Source organism: Monomorium pharaonis, chromosome 10 (assembly GCF_013373865.1).
Source record: "Monomorium pharaonis isolate MP-MQ-018 chromosome 10, ASM1337386v2, whole genome shotgun sequence".
Classification (NCBI taxonomy): domain Eukaryota; kingdom Metazoa; phylum Arthropoda; class Insecta; order Hymenoptera; family Formicidae; genus Monomorium; species Monomorium pharaonis.
This window is the reverse complement of record NC_050476.1, coordinates 18,497,772-18,517,732: the sequence shown is the minus strand read 5'-3', so window position 1 is coordinate 18,517,732 and position 19,961 is coordinate 18,497,772. Positions and strand designations below refer to the sequence as shown.

Below are 19,961 nucleotides of genomic sequence, written 5' to 3'. Positions count from 1 at the left end.
CAGCAGAATTAATATTTTAACACATATACTATCGCCTTCCTTTTAAATACTCGCCGTAATTGTTTTATATAAAATAGCGACTTTGTCTTACGTATTTTATTAAATACGCACCGGGAGTTGCTAAAACTAAATTTCTTATTTTGTAATGAGTGGAACGAAAAGAATTAAATATTATTTTGCAGAAAAATCCGTCACTTTTATTAGCATAAAAGTATTAAAAAATAAGTTATAAAAAATACAATGTTAAATGTAATATAAATGTATATATTTTAAAATGTATGTACTTTTAAAATACAATATTAAATGTAATGTAAATGTATAAACTTTAAAAACATAAAAGTAAATATCCTCCTTCTCCTCAAAGAGAACGATTTCTTTGAATATTTTTTCTCTTATTTGTGTTTGGATTCACTTTATTTTAACAACGTAATGTATTAGGTACATAAAACATTATCTTTATTGACTAAGGAAAGTATTGTTTTATTAAATCAAACAATATTATTAATAAATACTTTAATAATCGTATCTGTTTCTCCAAATAAACAGTTTTGTCGAACTATTCCAAAGCATATATTTCTTCGCTTTTAATAAATTTTATTAAAGTTAAAGAAATCTTTCTCTCTGTATAAACAGAAATTTTTATTTTTATTGCTTGTTTCTCATTATCAAGTATGCGCGCACCTTTCGTCTTGTTACTTGTCTTTTATTTCCTTAAAATACATAAATAATTTAATTGGTCGCATGATTTAACAATGTATGTTTATTCAGAAAATTCTGGTATAGGTGACCACTTCCATAAAAGCAAGTTACCTGAAATTCTTTAAGGTGTAACTATTATGGGAAGCATATTTATGATAATTTTCAAATGCCACGATTGTATTAGTTACATATATATAGTCACTATTTCGGAAACATATTGCTGACTGTGTGAGTCACTCAATCCATATTTATGAACACTTATTTTCCCCAAGTTCATACACGTATATTGCTTTTGCAGTTATTTTATAAGCTAATAAAAGTGACGGGTCTCTTTTACGGTATTGTGTACGATTCATTCCACTCTAATGATTACTGTCCGCACAAAATAACAGCCAGTTCAGCAACTTCTCGATACAAGTTTATCTAATAGTGCATTTAGCCGGACAATTGAAGCGCCAGTTGAAGCCTGCTGCTAATTCATTTGGATGTAAAAGCATAAGCTTGATTGACGAAATGCCCAGTGTGTATTCTCTCCCGACAATGCGACGAGCTTTACACCAAGTGCATATATTTTGCTGATCCAACTGCTTATGTATGATAATACAGCATTACTATGCATACGCCTTTATGTCAATTTGCGTACGACAGCCTTTAATGTGCATCGGTGCGCACCGCTGCATTCGAATTCGCCATAGCAGGTAATCTGTTCGGGCATTTCATTCGATCTGTCAAATCATGAGCACGCTTATAAAACAAGCTTTTTTACGATATTTTGTTCTCGTTCGACCGGAATTAAAGGGTTCCGAAGAACTAGCGATTCACGATTATATAAGCGTACATGAAAAGAACAGTTTTATTATTATCTATTTTATTATTATTTAAAAAATTTGCTTTATAGATACAAAATTTTATTGGACTCTCAAAATAATTATAAAAAAGATTCAAGCGTGATAAGCAATACTGGAAAAAACATTTAAGCAATCAATTTAAAAATTTGACATAATTATTTTAATGGTTCAACAGAATTACTTTCTATATGGGCATCCAGTTTTAAATTTTTTAAGAAAAACCGTTTATTATATGTATATACTAGATTTATCATTGGCGTATTCGGAATCGCTGCCGGACGATTTGGAGAAGCTGTGAAAATTAACGAGGCGACGCCTCTTAATACATGGGTGCCACTTGGCGCGTGTACGCAACGATAAAATTGACTGAAACGCTCTAATGGACGTTCGTTGTCTCCCGACAAAACCGGATCTAATTCTAAGCATTCGGAGCATTTAGTTGGCGTACCGTATGCCTCGACTCACCGTCTCGACGTATTCCCAACATATGCGTGCAATGTGTGTTTCGCGAGGGGTTGATAACACGCCACCTGGCACGTTGTTATACCGACGAATATATCACTGTAGCTCGTAATGAGAGAGTTATGTCAGCGAGAGGTCGATAATCATCTCCATCATTTTATATCATCGTTGTGGTGAAATTTCGTGACGTTGATGAAAACCGCTTGAAAATTAAATCGGTCGTTTGACAAATAACATAAGTCAATTTTTTATCAAAACTGAGATTATTATAGGGGGTTTAGAATTAGGAGGGATGAATTAGAGAAATGTGTAATTTAAAGTTTTTTTTTTTACGAAATAAATCGAATTTCATTTCTTTGTTCAAATCTGAGTTGTAGACTAAATCAACAAAGTTTTACGTGAATTGAATCAAATCAATTTAAATTGAGTCATTATAACATTTAATTATAATAACATAATTATAGTTTAATTGAATTTTAAGAACATACAGAAAAGTCGTCTGCATAACATATGTAGTTAATGTAAAAGCATTAACTGTTACAAAATATGAAAAGAAATTATGTAAAAACTGTTATATTATCTGACAGAAGACACTTTCTAATTTACATTTGTTTTCGAAGATTCATTTTTATCTTTTGTTTAAAAAATACTATTTAAAAATAAAGTGAATATATCAGTATTAACAATTTTTTTCTAAACAATAAAAAAAAGATTGTTATAAAAAAATATTAATTACGAGATGTAAAATCGTTTTAAATGCAATTTTTAGAATTATCAATATATGTGATTTGTATTTTTTTGTATTTAAATCCTTTACAATTAGATTTAAAATTTTTGAATAATTAGAATTTGAATCTTATTTAACTTTAAATTAAATTTAATTAGATTTACTTTATGTTTAAATAATTGGTAAATGTCTCTAAGAGATAGATACATAATTTCCTTTAACATTAGTCATGCATTTTTTTTAGAAGGTCCATAGTTTTCATTTGAGAATCGCCATAAGCGAGGGTCTTCTTTACACTTTGTAAAAATATATTTAATAGTGAATCATTTCACCATATTGAAATTTGTTTTTAATGAATTGCATATCTTTCAGCAATAAAGTTAAATGTCTTTTTTTTGTCGACAACTTCATTTTATAATATTTTATAATATTAAAGGAATTTGTCATTACATTTACAAAATTTCTTAATTAAAAAAACTCTATTTTAAATACACAAATGCTTTTATTAACAAATAATATAAATCAAAATTGTTTAAAATTAGTTTTTTGAAAATAAATTTTAGAACCAATACATTATTATTTACTTAATATAGAAAATAATAATATATTTTGTATTTTAATTATTTTTAGTACTATAGTTATGAAAACTAAACTAAGAAAAGTTTTATTAATTCTTCAGAAGTGAGGTTTTCTTACTTTGCTTTTTTTTTTTTTTTTTGTTAATAAATGTGCGAGTTAAGAACTCGATTTTGCAACGATTCGTTTTCAATATAATATGAAAATATCATCGCGACGTGCGCGATCTAATTTTGATTTGATTACAAAACATTGTCTCTTTAATCGAGAGTAATTCACGTAAACTTCCTCTTTTTGTTTTGTAAACTAACGGAATTGGATTTCGTAAATGCAATTCCGTATAGGAACCTTTATCGTCGCCATTGCTATACACCTCATTTTAATAGCAAATATATATTATGCTACGTCATCGCATATAAAACAATTTTGCGCTTCCGAATATATATATATATATGTCCACTGACATTAATACCGATGCGTAAAGTAATAACAATATAAATTTTATTATAAATGTGCATATGCAACAATTAAATTACATTTATGTCAATCCGTAATTATCGATGCCGAGTAAAATGTATATACATATACAGGGTGTCCCAAAACATGTGGGTCAACGGTCGTAAAAAGGTAGAAGGGATCGAGATAAACATAAAAGTCTAATATTGTTTTGGGTTACGTCTTGGGTTAGGTCCACCAATAATCGAGGTATTAATTTTTCAAATTATGCGAATGAGACTGCGCCGAGGGAAGAGCTCGATCCGCTCAAGCAGTAACACAGAAGAAAAAATCTAATCTAAAAAAAAAATCTATCGTGAATGTACACCGAGAAAAAAAAATAGTTGCACTAACCATAATTTATAGTTATTTTTGGCCGTAACAATATTTTTATAGTTAAATTAACAATATAAATTATAGTTAACTTAACACTATATTATTGTTACAATAGCTATAGCATTCGTTCATACAGCCATATGTATGATTAAACGTGCCATAATTGTGATTTATGTATGGTAAAATGTGTATGGTAGAAATTATTATAATTTATAGTAAACTCTTCAGTTTGTAGTAAAATTTTTACCCTGTTTGGCACAACTATACATATAAGGTTATTTACACTAACATTATAGCAATAATAACTACAAATATGATATTTGCAACTATAATTATTTTACTATGCAATTATAGTTGCAAATACTAGACACTTTTCTCTCAGTGTAGATAAGCTTTTATTAATTTACTGTTCACAATTACGATAGAAATTAATAAGATTATTTGCAGATTCCATACATTAATATCTCGATTATTGGTAGATCTAACCCAAAACAATATTGGACTTTCATGTTCATTTCGATCCCTTCTACCTTTTTACGAGCGTTGACCCACATGTTTTGAGACATCCTGTATATACATATAACGTAAAGTAATTACGCCAAAATAATGCATGTAGAAGCATTCGTTTAATTTATTCTCTTATATGCAGCTATAGAATATTTTGCGAAGATACGTGAAAACGTATATTTTTGTGTCCCGCCCTAGCGATGTACGATATTGCGAAGCAACAACGTGGACGTGTTCACGTCTCGCTGAGAAACCCGTTTATGAATAATGTATGCAAGGGCATGCATCCCTTGCACGTAACTCGCAGTCTTTACTTTTCTCTTTTACGCGTAATCGCCGGTATATGGTGGCATGACATGCAGTCAAGGAGAAGGCGACTATATAAGCGAGAGGGGCAAAAAGCTAATAATTTTTTTTAATGAAAAAGCTTTCAGAAATTGACAAAGATAGATAAATTACAAATTTTCAGAAATTGTAAGCCTCGAGAATTGATTTTTTTTTAATGCCCCCGGAAACTGACGCGTTTAATTATATAAAATGTACGTAAAACGGGGAAAAAGGTCTTGTTAATAAATTTACGGCATGATTTTCGCGTGGCAATTTAATTTCAACGCCGCTGACATTTCCAACGGAATACTGAACGGTTCGGGATATCGGCGCGTGCTTTCAATTAGATACGTCTCACTGGCGCGCGTTTTGCATTCACGTACGCTTGCGCTTTGAAAAGAAGGAAAAAACGTGATTCCCGACAGAATAGCTTACCTCGTGAGCCCTTCGGCTACCGCGAAGACTGAGCCTGTGGCTCCACTCCCGCTTCGGGAAATCCATGACGTATTTCTCCGTGTCCTCTGGTCTCTTGATTCCAGATGCTGGGACGGAGCAGCCCTCCGGGGGCAGCTAGATGCGTCGCTGTCCGTTACTTCATGTTTCCTCTGTGTAGAAAAAAAAAATTGTTACATTAAAATTCTCTTTCCCTTTCTCTCTCTCTCTCCCCCCCCCCTCTGATTTTTCCGCTCGCTTCGATCCCGCGTTTCAAATTAATTAGTGCTTGATGTACAAGTTAACGTTCGAGATAACATCATTAATAATTCGTGGATCGCCGCGAAGAGCTTTTAGATACGCGTTAAGCTTTATTTAGATAGCGTGCATCAGTGCGATGTTCGCATGGATCAATGCACTTTAATATGTGAAGGTAATAATAGAGGAAGATCGTCAATACTGACATGCCACTTTTATTTTTGGATAGTATTATTTAAATAAAAGCTAAAAATAAAATCTAGAAATCATAAATATTAAAAGTGTCTTTTATTAGATGACTGTTTTAAATATAATGTCGTTTTGAATTTTGCATACCGAGAATTTTCTCATGAAATTTATTCTGAAAATATGGTAGTACAAAAAAAAATATCGTGGGACATTGTATTTCTAAGAATTTCATAATCTTCTTTAATTAATTAATATCCTACGATGCATATTTTATATTTTAATACAATATAAATATAAATGTTAATTACTCCTATTAAATTATATATATTTAGTTAAATTTCAATAATTTTAAAATATGTTTAACAATTTATTATTCTTTATTGTTTATTATTTTTAATAAAATATGTAAGTAGAAATAAATATTATGCATAATATATAAATTTTACAATGCAGCATAATATTTCTAATTTGATTCAGTCACTCGTGATCATTTTACATGATAAAAAATACTGCATGGTAATTTTTATTAAACAGTAAACAGTTTATAAAATATTTGTAACATATTTCAAAAATGTCTGTTATTTCTAATTTGGCAAATTGTCCTAAGCCTAGCACAACATGTGTGAAAATTTGTGAAATTTGTGATAAAATAAACAAAATTTTTTTGATGCACTAATTAAAGTTATCATACGCTAATTTTTTGTTAGCAAAAATAAACATCTAACAAAATAAGGCTCAAATTAATATAGTAAGCAGTAATGCTATATTCTGTTTTTCTTTTAACAAGTCATTTAATACAAAATATTTACAAGTTAATGTATATAAGGATTCTACATTGTTGTCGATTATACGTTATGCTATTTCACAAGACAATACATGCAGACTATATATAAACATTAGATTACATTAGATTTTTTAAGTAGATTTTATATATTATAAAAAAAAGAACAGAAATGTGTCGGTTTTTACTTCTTTAATTATTTTAGCAGATCATGTTTTTATTAGTACTTTATTAGTATTAATTATTTTTATTAGTATTAATAAAATGCAATTTTAGTTTTCGAGAAGTAAATATCGTTTTAAGAGGCCTGTTATGTCTATACTGGCGACTTCTCTCTAGAATATTTGCGTCTAACTTGATGAAAAAGTGATGAAAACATCTAAGATGAAATGAGTCTCGAGAAAGCTCTCGTGAAAGCTTGCGATAATACGAAGACGTAATACGAAATGCTAGGTCATTTTCATTAAGTCTTTAGTGCTTATAACGAGCACTGAGTAACAGTACACTACTTTTTAACTTCTATGTAAATTACGTTTGTAATATTTTTTCCAATCTCATTCTATCTATCTTTTACAGTAGACGTTATAACGCTAATATTGCTTGTAAGAATAATTCTTAGATACATATTCCATATTTTTAAATTATTAACTACTAAGTAAACTCCTAGCACCCCGGGCATAGTTTTCTTAAATATTTCATACTTCTTAGCAGCAGAGCTCATCGGTTTAGACCCAGTTGTTGAAGTTATAAAGTTCATTACTTTTGCATTCCTTTAACTTATAAGAATATAACTAATATAAATTTAATTATAACGTAATACACCAGTCACTTCTTAGAAGTTAAGAAAGTTACCTGAAAAAGTTATTATTTGTTCGTAGAATTAATTAATAATTAAAAGTTTAAATTTGGCATTTTAACGAATAATGAAATAACGAACTTAATTTTATTTTTAATTAATAATTAAAAATCGGCGACATACGTGTCGCTCTAAAATAATTAACGTAAATTCGCATTAAAAAAAATAAGAATTCAATAAAGCGGTCGCGTGTGCGCAAATCTTGACAAGAAAATCTAATTTTCCGCGAACAATGTAATCATCAGACAGAAACGAAACTTTTGGGACGACTTTACCCGGCGAGAAATTTCGTCTGACTTGTAACAAGAGCATTCGCAGTGGCCCATATCGCGTGTCTAGACAAATAATTTCCAGGCGCCTTTACTGTTTATGTTCACCCGAGAGAGAAATCCAAGTCGCTTTGTTTCGCCCGAAAGGAACAATTCCCTGATACAAATTCTTCGTGGAATTTCACATGCAATGTACAATTTACGATAAATTTCTCGTTTTGTCGCACAAAAGATTTTTGTTAACTAGGACTCTTTTGTATAAATTATATTTCCTATCGAATGCAGTTATACGGAGAAAGGAAGAACAAAGGCTGCAGGAGAGAAAGGTCAGACATTCAAATTCATATTTTCTTCATCAATATAAATTTCAATCCAATAACATTTCAGCTGTAAGTTCGAAAATAACTTTGGGGTACGCTGGGTAAATAAAATCGCCACGTGCGGTGTGCAATATGTATGCGGTACACGTGAAAAATTTAATGATAACATTGTTCCTGCCGCTCGCAATGACGGATACGCGTGACGCCGTGCGTCTGCTGGCCAATCAATACGCATTAATCTCGCGGCTTGTTATTCATAACACTGCACATCCAACGGCGACATTAGAGCCACGGCAAATAATCATTTCGACTGTCGTCGGCGTGCGCGGCGCGGAAGTTCCGCGGGAGCGTTGATTGGGATGCGCGCGCGTGTGAAATTGCAGCGGAGTAATTATTAATACCGACGATAGCTGAAGTGTATTATATTATGGAGCGAGCTCTCGGGGGCGCATCGCCGCGCGCGGGATCGATAGACGAAAGTAATTTGCCGTGTTGCTCTCGCAAAGTTGCGGGCGCTGTATCGCAGACATAATTTATTCCGTGGACCGTAATGTATACTCCATTATTCCGCCGACTTCTCATTGTTCACGGAGACTCCTTTCTCTAATCGGAATCCCAATTCTCACGGCGAAATCTATAGAATCCCAATTCGCACCGCAATTTGATTCGTGCGCTTATAAAAATGACTGTTATCTATATGAAAACGTTGCAGTTTTTGAAAAATTTATCTTCTTTTGTAATAGAAATTTTGGTCAAATTCTGATCAAATTTAAAGAATATACACAGAGAATAATCATTCTCGCGCTGAGAAAAACGATCATTCAATTGTTCCTCTTTTAAATTATAGTTAGCTTTATTTGTTCAAGCAAGAATATAAGGAATTTTGTTTCGATAATAGTCTTAAAATATACTTTTATTTAAAACAAGTAATATTTAATTGAAATAAACTTCTATGTTTACACATATACAGAAAATATATATTTAAATTTTAAAGCATTACTTATTTCAAATATTTCATAACTTTATATATTCATAAATTTATCATAATCTATCATAATCTATTATATTTATTCAAAGTATATTCTAATTTAACTAATTTTAATTAAAAATATTAAGTTAAAATTCAAAATTGATATGCTTTTTTCTTATATACAATTTTATTTTACAATTTTATATATAAAAAATTTTACATTTTGTAATAAGTTTTAAGACTGTTACTTGCTAAAAAAGTTAAGTAATCGCTTTTGTTAGCAATAAAATTGATATCTTTCTGTGTTCAAGCATTCCCTAAATTTACTCAAATTTGTTGAAAAAGTTTTTAATAATTTAATTGCAAAAAAATATAAGAATTTTTAACAAATATATTTATAAGGTAAAATAGAGCTCAACAAAATTTCGGAATAAAAGAATAAAATGTCACCATATTATTTTTGTACATGAATATTAAATGTTCACGAATTATATAACTTTCTACAAATATGACGTAATATTATTAAAAATAAAGTCACAATACTTATTACCACATTAAAATTGTAATTATAAATACTTTTTCTTTTTTTTTTCTTTAACACTTATCAATTTTATTTATTAATATTAAAAAGAAAATATTTTTGAATTATTGTTTTTATTGTTTTAAATTGTTTACATTATTTATTATTTTAAAAATAGCAATGCTAAAAGCTCCTTTATAAAGAAATGTACACGAAGGAAAAGTTATGTGACTCTCCTTTATTTTTTCAAGCTGGAGAACCTTTCGCTACGTAATAGCGCAATGAAACACTCTATGTAACCGGAACAAAAATAATGATTCTTTTTAGCCCATACGCAACAACAACACTCAAAGTGTTAATTGCTCATTTAATATATTATCTGCCTTTTTAATTATTACTATACATTTATAATTTTATTACACTGAAAAAACATACTAGATAGAAATAAATTTCTTTTTTAAATAGTACCAAGCAGAAGTTTTATAAAAAATAAATCATATTTATTTCAAATAAGAATATTTTCAAATAAGATAATGTATCATAACATTTTTTTTAATTATAAAAAATATTATCTTATTTGAAATAAATATTATTTATTTTTTATACAACTTCTGCTTGGTACTATTTCAAACAATATTTATTTCAATCTAGTATATTTCTTTTTCAGTGTATTATTGTTATTAGAATTTAAATGGTATCGCGATTCCTTCGACGTCGAGTTATTTATACATTTCGATTTATACTCGCGACAAATTTTGACAACAAATCTCGGTATAAAATTTGTTATTTACCCTGATACACGTGATCGATCTCTCGATATTGCGGATTCTTGTTATTTATTATGCACGAAACGGAATCACGCGTCTGATTCACCCCCCCCCCCCCGAATTAAATCGCGCTCGCTAGAATTTTAAATGAAGATGATAAATAAAGCGGGATTAAAGTATAAGGCCTCGAGACGTGTCGCGCAAGGACAACAAAAGTGTACCGGTCACGGCGACAGTTTGTTGCACCGAGCGCGCGGCTCAACGACAAATTAATTAACTTTCAAAACCGCCGCCGTCGTCGAGATCGGCGACGCGACGTTGTTAAATCGAGCAGCAGCCCGGGGACGGCCACGTGCTGCCACCGCTGCCCAACCTCGTTAACGGCGTGACACACTAATTGAACCTTGCGAATAATAATTATGATTGCTCGCGCGAAGAGAGAGAGAGAGAGAGAGAGAGAGATGTCAGTGCGCTGCATGCCGTGTCAATTCGCGCGCTGCCGACCGACGCATATACGTCCGATCGTCTTATCGTCCCCTCTCCCCCCCCCCTTCGTCCTTAATCCACTGGAAATCTCGCTGGACCGCAAAATCTCTCCGCGGAATAAATTACTTACGCCGCCGAGCGCGCACTTTACCCCGCGCATAAATTATTATTATCGCCACCTCGGCTGCTGATGACCGACGGCGACAGTCCGATATACGACGACGCAGCTCCTCCTCGTCCTCCTCATCCTCATCCACATCCAGACGTCGAGATATGGTCGCGTGTTGTTGTTCCGTCTCGCGAGACAACGTCGACCCATTCTCGCTCCCGTTTTACGGCGCGATAATTCCTCTTTACGCGCGTAATGCGCGTAATGCACGCTTCGAAATTCGCCGCGCAACATTTTGTCCTCCGCCTCGCGGATTTATTTCCGAGTGCAATTGAAATTTAGCTACGTCTGCATGATATCCCGGGCGGAATAACAAATTATTTGGCTTTGCAGCATCCTCTCCCTCTTTCTCCCACACGCTCTAGGCTCTCGTGTAATAAATGAACATGTGATCTGGAAATTCATACATGCGAAGAGAGCGGGTTTTTTTTTTTGCTGAAATGTTTAAAAATTTAGCCGGGTACGGGAAATAATTTTGTTCAGCTATTCAATAATTGTGTAGAACGCACAAATTGGTTGAATATCAAAACTTTTTACAGCATCGCTCGTCGTACTTGAACGTCCTTTATAATTATTTTAATATAACAAAATTATTTTCACATCTATTTAATTTTTTTTTTAATACTTTAGAAAAACCGTTCTTTCGTTCAATGTATAATTTAAAGTTCGGCGTTCTATAATTTATGTTTAAATGGCAGAATAAAATTTTACTTGTACTAGGAATTTAATATCTTCAGCAAAGTAATAATAATAATAACTTTCTAGAGTGCTGATTTGACGTCATACGTGAGCATGAAATATACGGTAATTAACGAAACAAAGATATATTACAAAAAAGACGTACTATTACAGTATTTACAAAAATAATAGAAGTATATGAGCTGAGAAAAGAGTAGTGTAAAGTACGCAATACACGTAATTCAATTAAAATATTACATAATGTATTCAAGTGTGGAATAGAATAATTAAAATGCTAAAAATACAAAATATTAACATTAAATGAAGTTTGCAAATAGGATAATTTAATTAAAAATATAAAAATAGAATACATATGTGAGAGAATCATAATAGACAATAAACATTTTAAAAAGCATAAATTAATTATAATGCGAAGCAATGTATTTAGTCATGTAGCTCGAAACAAACGTGAAAACTTGGGGTAGAGAGAAAAAATATTCCATTTCATATATAACAAAAAAATTTAATTGCTTCTGTGAAACACGTGTAAAAAAATTGTTTATACTAATTGGTTTTGTTTGGTACATTTTTTAATTATTTTGTTCTTACAACAAAATATTGGTTTTTATACAAAACATTTTGCCGGAATAATTTTACGTATCGTGTAATACGAAAGAGGTTTGAAGAATATTCAATATAACGCACAGACATTGAACGTACTTACATTGGTACATTTACAAACATATTCGCGAAGCAAAATTATAAATAAAATTTTATCTTAAAATTTGACATGAGCTACAAATCGCTTAAAGCAAATTTGAGTTTGACTAAAGTAACAAACAGCTATATTGATAAAAAAAATAATAATGGACGCATATTTCGAAATAAAAGATTTATTCATTAATATTTGTTTTGTAAGATTCTTGCACTAACCATGTAACTCGTAATAACATGTAAAAAATTCAGATCCTTTCATAAATAAATTACGACGTCCTTTTATAAATAAGCTATGACGTTCACCGAAAGGACTGATGTAAAAGTAATGACGGACGGATGGAAGAAATGTCACGAATAACACAGAGTACAGAGTAGAGTAAGATTTATACAATTTCAAACACATGGCGCAATTCTGAACAAAATAAAATTTTCGAGGCTCAAATAAATCTGATCTCATTGATGTGTGATGTAAAAAGTTATTTGCTTGTTTCACTGTGCGTGAAAAAAGTTGCATGAAAAAAAAAACGCGTTTTTCTTCCATCAGGAAGCTTTTTAATCAAGAATACAATTTCGAACACGGTATTACAGGTTTCGGCACAAATCTTAACACAATTTCAAATAATGCTTAGTAACAATAAATACTATTTTCCCCTTTTTATCAATTGTATCTGGTTAAGTTCAAAATTGTACTCTTTTTGCGCTAAATTTCTAAACACCTTTCTGAAATAAAGTAAATCCCGACTTTGAGCACAACAATAATTCCTTTTTTATGTCCGTGTGTCATCCAATTCGGACCGTCAACCTTCTGATTACAGTGTTTAAATGTTTGATTGTGTTTTGCGCTCGGAAGGTAAAAATACACGTTAACAGTTTGAAATTAACCGCTTTGCTATTTCGCCTGCGCTGTTACAGCATTCCGTGCTGTCTTCCAAGAAACAATTTACAGCTTCGAGGAGCATTACATTACATCCGTAATTACAAATTTGCACGTGGATGTGCCGCTGCGTGTGAAAGCGGGACGCGCGCGTGTGTATGTATTTGCCTTCTAATTGGCTCCTAATCAAGTAACGACTAACAAGCGTGCGGAAACGCGAAACATTTCGCGTCAAACGTGGCTTCCGGAATTCCGGATGTTAATAACACGTATACGGCGACACATTTGTCTCCGGTATCTTATCGACGGATCTCCCGTTCCCCGTTCTAATAATAGCTTTCTCTTCCACGAGGAAACGTTTCTCCACGCGCGACGAGAGGATTCCGAAAATCTCCTCGAGCCCAAAGCAAAGGGATCCGCTCGCAGGCGTTTCGCGACGGATCGATCCGGAATGAAAGTCTCGAGCGGAATCGCGACGCGGAAATTGGAACGCAAAAACTGCAACCGTAAATGCGCCGTAACCGCTCTACTATCGCGTGCGCATCGGAATAGGAACTTGTGCAGCAGCATTTAACATCTCGGGCTTCGTGTAACTTGTAATTTGGCGGGATACCACATTATAGACGGACACAACGTGGCGAGGAGGGCTGAGGGGTGGCAAACGAAGGGGGGGGGGGGCAAAGGGAAACGTTTAAACCGCACGTTCGGTCCCATATATATATATATATATATATATATATATATATATATATATGCGCGTGCCGAGATAAAATTCACCCTTCCAGCCTGTTACGTAAGTAGCTAACCGCTACCTAATTCCCGGTGTGCTCGGAGCTCCGCGCATTTATCATAATCGTGACGCCTTTATCTGTGCGGCCGAGGGTTAAATGGAGTGGACCTGACGTGTCCGGACGGAATACGCCCTGCGAGCACGAACCCGTGTCTCGATTAAGGATTAACATCGTCGTAACAGGAACGGTTGTTGACCCTTGGCACCGTATCGGGGCGACGCGCGACGCGACGCGTCGCGACGCGCCGCGATTACGCCCGACGATAACGACGATCTCGGCTCTAATCGCGTAATCCCCGACAAACACGTTGACGTATTAATGTTGTCGAAGGTACATAATTATGTACAAGTGTACCGAAGACGTAGGTCTTTTCCTCTGCGTGATTTTAACGTCGTCTTAATTGCGCCCCATTGTTACGTTGTGTACACTGAAAAAAGTTTGGTAATATCTATTGTGTCATCAAATATTGAGTGAAACGATGGCAATGAAACATTTGATTCATATACAAAATTTTACTTTCCTAAATATTTAGTAAGTATAGTCAAATTTGATAGAGAAAGGTCAATAATGGTTATAGACGTTCTAAAATGGCACTTTCTTACTTCTCGGACTAAACTAAACATAACACTGTATTAATATTGATTGGAATAATCTATTTATACAATTAAAGAAATGAAAAATTCATAGCTTATACATTCATGGCTTTTTTTCTATATAAAATCTATAAAACTGCTCAAAAATAAGAATAAAATTTGCATGAGTTTCTTTTTCAAATTGTATACTATAGTTTAAACAGTAGTATGTTACTGATAATATTACATCTTATGTGTTACATTTTATTGTTAGTTTATCTTTAATTTTTGAATTGCTTTTATTTTTTTAATGTTTAGTTCTAATCTTTTTATTATGCCGTAAATGTATTGTTGTAATACATAGAAATTTTTATATTATAAAATTATATTAATTTATCAATTTGCCCTACTACTTTGTTTTATTTTAATGTATCTGTAATGGCTACAGTACAGCTACTTTGTAATTGGAAAACAACAGTTGCGCAGAAAACACAAAATGCATGTATCTGCATGTATTAATCTCTTTAATATTACTTATTATTAGTACATATGTATACTGTTTTTATTCCCTAATACATTTTGTAAATACATTTTAGTTACTATATCATTTTACCTTTTATTTAAATGCATTATTTGTAAATTATGTACGCTCCGTATATTCTGCACATGAGTGGCCGTACATTTCACCTCTAATGGAATATATGGCAAAATGTAAATTTTTTAAAGTTTTTTTTTTTTAATATAAAAAAATAAATATTTCATATTTTAATTTTTATGATAAGCAATACACATTTTTATTTATTTATATTTTATTTTCCTTAAGCATGCTATAAATAGTTTTTAATAAATTAAGTTTCTATTAAGTGCGACGATATAATTAACATGTTAATTTATTTTTGGCCGCAAAAATATTTAAGTCACCATCTTACTGAATATTTCCCTGACAAAATATAAAAAGATATCTTATAACTCTATAGTTTATAAATAAAAAATCAAATTGTTAACAAAAACACAAGATTACATCAATAACAATATGTATTAAAGTTTTTGGGTGTTTATTTAAAAGTAAACGTTATTTAATTATTCTTCAGCTGTTTTGAAAATTGTGAAAAAGCTTTCAATATATTTATATATTAAAAATATTGATACAAGCATTAATATACATATACAGGATTTTGTACTGTTGAGTTTTATTAAAAGCTCGAGTAAAATACACTCTTATATATATTCATGCAAAATTTATTGGTTTTATTTTTATAATTAAGTTTAAGAATAATATGACGGATGTCGTAAAGCGTTAAACTCTGTCGATTATATTAAAACAGTCCGAGGATAAATATCATTATCGATAATAGCTTGGAATGATTCGACTTTGACAGTTCCCAAATGAGTTCTGTCCGTTAGAATTCTCGTTGGCAGCTATCGTAACGTTTAACGAAATTCTGCAATTCTCAGACGGCACGCGATTAATTTAATAGTATTAATTTTAACGATATTGATTCAACCTTCACTCCTCGCTCCGTCTTCCTTCCGCTTCCGCTTCCAGTTTCTCAACCGTTAAAGATATTGCTTCAAATCTCCAAAACAAAGTTCAATTGTTCTAATAGCTTTTTATCCGATATTCATTTGTTCGTTCGATTATTCGGTATATATAAATCTGCGAATCATTTTGCAGACAATGTTTTTTTTTTTTATTAGCTGTGCACGAGATATACGTACACGCGCATGCCATTGAAAAGTTATTTTATACGTGGAATAGGGTTTTACGCGAGGGAAAGCGAAGCTTTTAAATGTACGCGAGCTAGTTCGTAATTACTGTTCATACCGGAAATATTTTTCGGTAAAAACGATGGGTCTTCATTAGACGAATATACATCACACGGTACGCGTGCGACATTGTGTTGTCTTCGTAATTTTCGATGACCAATGAAAGCAAGGAGCTCGCGCCCGACTCATAAAATTCGTGGTGCTTGATTACATTTTCATCGATAACGGATCAGATTGTCATTTCATTTGATTAAAAATGAAGGATTTCTTCCCCCCCCCTCCCCCAGCTTATTGTTGCTGTACGTACAATTCGTCTGCAGAATTTGCATATACATGAATGAAGTAAAGAGCACGGAAAGAAGCGGGTTGTGGCGAACAGTTTGCTCGCGGAAGCGCGCGGAACAATTAATTAACGAAAGTGTCTATTAAAGTCGATTAAAACTTCCAACTTCCTTATGATCCGTTACAACGAGATCAATTCTCCCCGGAGGCTTTAATGAAATTGTCTAGTTTTAAAACTTTGCGATCTGAACTCGTTTGTGCGTGACCTTTAATCCCATAATTTCCAAGTGTCACTTATTTCTGAGCTTTCTCAAGAGGTAACCGCCGATCAATAAGAGTCAGTTAATCGAATTATTCCACCAGCGAAATTAATATCCCAGTTATTCGAGTTATATAATTTATTTATAAAATATAATATCCCGCGTAATAAAATAAAAGTTTGCAATTTTATTGGCGATGTTATATTTGATCTGTACGGATTATATTGTTAATTTCTTTTTCTCTCTTTCCGTTTTTAAAGATTTATTACCTATACACAAAACAAACTAGTATGAAATTAATAATTATTGTATCATATACAGAGATCAGAATGTAAAATCTTTAAAGAGTGTTTAATTTTATAGCGAATTTAATTAATTAGACTGCACTGGTGCTTATTTAAACTGATCAAACCTAAATAAAAGTGAAATGACGAATAACGAATAACAAAAAATATACTTTAAAATATGATAGCAATAAAGATAAAATATAATGTAAATAGCACAATAAAGTATATTGAGGATTTCGCAATCTCTCTAACCCGTTTATAAATTTATATTAAACATATATCTTTATGTCGATTTATATGCGACAGCTTTAATGTGCACCAGTGCGCACTAGTGCGTCAAATCAAATTCGTTATTAAATTTCAGCAAAATGTTATATTTCTATTTTAATATTATTAGGATGGTGTATGAAATGTCGGATTTTCGCTAATTGAAAAATATTACTATTATATATATATATATTATTGTTTCGGTCACATATTATTTTTATTGCATAATCTTGCATACAATATAATCGCCTATCATATTGTAGTTACATTGCACTCATAAACCTTTTTTTTTTCGAAGACGCATTTTGATTGTTTTGTTTAATGGTTAAAACAAATATAAAATATGAATATTCTTCTAGGATTAAATCAAAACAATCAAATTGCGCTTTAAGAAAAAACTTAGAGAGCACAATATAATATTAATAATAAGTCCATGAGATAATAATTGTATAATTAGATTTCGGCTACAGCAACAATTTTATTCAAGTTTGTAAGTTTTAATGCCAATGCAATTTAGTGTAAATTTGTAAAATTATACAAAATTTTTTATGTAAGCAAATTATGTCTAAGATTCAAATTTTTAAAAACAATTGTATGTTTACACACATATACAGATAAATACAAAACAGCCAAATTTTTGATCTGATAGTAATGTTTTTCTACGTCTGTAGATTGTGTTTTTTTAAATAAACAGATTATAGGATTGTAAGAAAAAGGTAATTAACGTTCTCTAATTAATTTGCATTGTTCTCTTACATCACTTAATTAATTCACGCCTGTCGATACCCTCGATTAAGTTTCACTTAGGACTTCGCAGCTTGCCGGGGCAATTATGCTGGGCGGGGACGAAAGTTTGGTCGGGTTTTAGATGAATCCGAATGATTCGCTGCAATCGATAACACACTTACGAGTGAACGACCCTCAGCCAAGAGACCCAAGTGTATGAGTTATAAATAAATGCCGCGTGTGCATTATGTGTCGCGAATCGATCTCTTCGTAACCTAAGCGACTTGAATGCCTGGTCCTATCGTTGACAGGTGAGCTCGTTGCCGGATTCATCCAGAAACGCAGAGGAGTAACGGCAGAAGTGAAATATTAAACGCCCCGCGAATCGCCAGGTCTCTGCCACCCGCGTGCAATCGATATAACAAGTTATCATCGTCCATATATATCCGTTATCAGTCACGCGACTACGTCGCGTTATTTTAAAACATACGCGCGTACAACGATGCGTTTGCAATCGTGAACGTGGGAAATTGACTATCGGGTACGAATTGATGGCGGTGGGATATTTTTATCTGTAAATTAGTTTCGAGTACAATCAATCCGCAGAGTTTTTTCTAGTTTTAGCGATCTCACGGATTTTTGTATTTGCTTGTCTGAGGACAGCCTGAAGAGTCTCACTGAGTTTTGCAACAAAAAATTAAAATTTTGGATTGTTCATTACGTTTAAATATTCCAAATGCATATCCGATTCGCTCACTTTTGGGGATTCTAATCTAGTTATCGCGATAGAATTTCTCTCAATGCTAATTAGTCTTCAAAATGTTCCTGTTATCTGTGCGCTGATCGATTTGCATTATTACTGATTCCATCATTGTTCGAGATTTCTAGTTCGAGGTTTCAGCCAAACTACGCTTTGTAATGAGTTGCGTAATGAGTCATATCGAGCAATTTGTGGAATTACATATCAATTACAAAATATTATATTATTAATATTCTTTTCCGACAAGAAAGAAATTAAATTGAAAAGTAATGCTAAAATGTTATTTGCAGAATTGTGTGAGAAAATTTCGTGTGAAAATTATTAAAAAAATTTTAATAACGATCTAACAAAAACAAGTTATCAATGTTGAATTTACGAATTATACGTGAATTTAAATATTTAGGCAATTTATATCATATATCATATAATTATATGTATATTATATATATAATTTTAATATAATTATTAATAATCATGTTATAATTTGTAATAACAACATTTAGTGTAATTAAAATAAATTATTTATTCTATTTAACTTTGCTGTGTAATTATATTTATTATTAAGTAAAATGCATATTTTCAATTTACGTCAGAAATAATTTTAATTATATCAAATTCGCCAATCAGAGAGCCGATGTTTCATAAAATATTATAATAATGCTAATACACGGAACTGAGCTTACTATCGGTAATAAAATCGAACGGACCGAGCCGGAAGCTCCGCAAAGGAAGTTCCGCGAACTTCCTCGGTAATCAGTTGTGCGCGAAACGAACAGCTCAAAAAATCGGCGACTTGGCGCTAATCGGATTTCTGCTCGTTAAGTCGGAAAATCGCGTTATAACCCAGTTCGACGGACGTATGGTGGCAGGTCCACCCTACCGCTTCCTGGTTAATGACCGATGCACCGTAAACAACATTAACACGTAAGGACTATTACGACCGTAAATTTCCACCGAATGAGGGTGAGTTAAGACTCGATGTAGCA

The 19,961-nt window shown here is 32.2% G+C and overlaps 1 protein-coding gene across 2 annotated transcripts in view; it reads right to left on the bottom strand.

The window, feature by feature from the left end:
- Positions 1 to 19,961, bottom strand: part of LOC105838640 (adenylate cyclase type 6) — a 163,567-nt gene that overhangs the window by 116,101 nt on the left and 27,505 nt on the right. Inside the window, exon 2 of one of the 2 annotated variants that reach the window (XM_036293405.1) lies at positions 5,413 to 5,582. In XM_036293405.1, the coding sequence (XP_036149298.1) occupies positions 5,413 to 5,478 (66 nt within the window). In that variant the 5' untranslated portion in view covers positions 5,479 to 5,582. Of the gene's footprint in view, positions 1 to 5,412; positions 5,583 to 19,961 lie in introns of those variants that run through there. The other variant, XM_036293406.1, reaches the window with a different exon arrangement.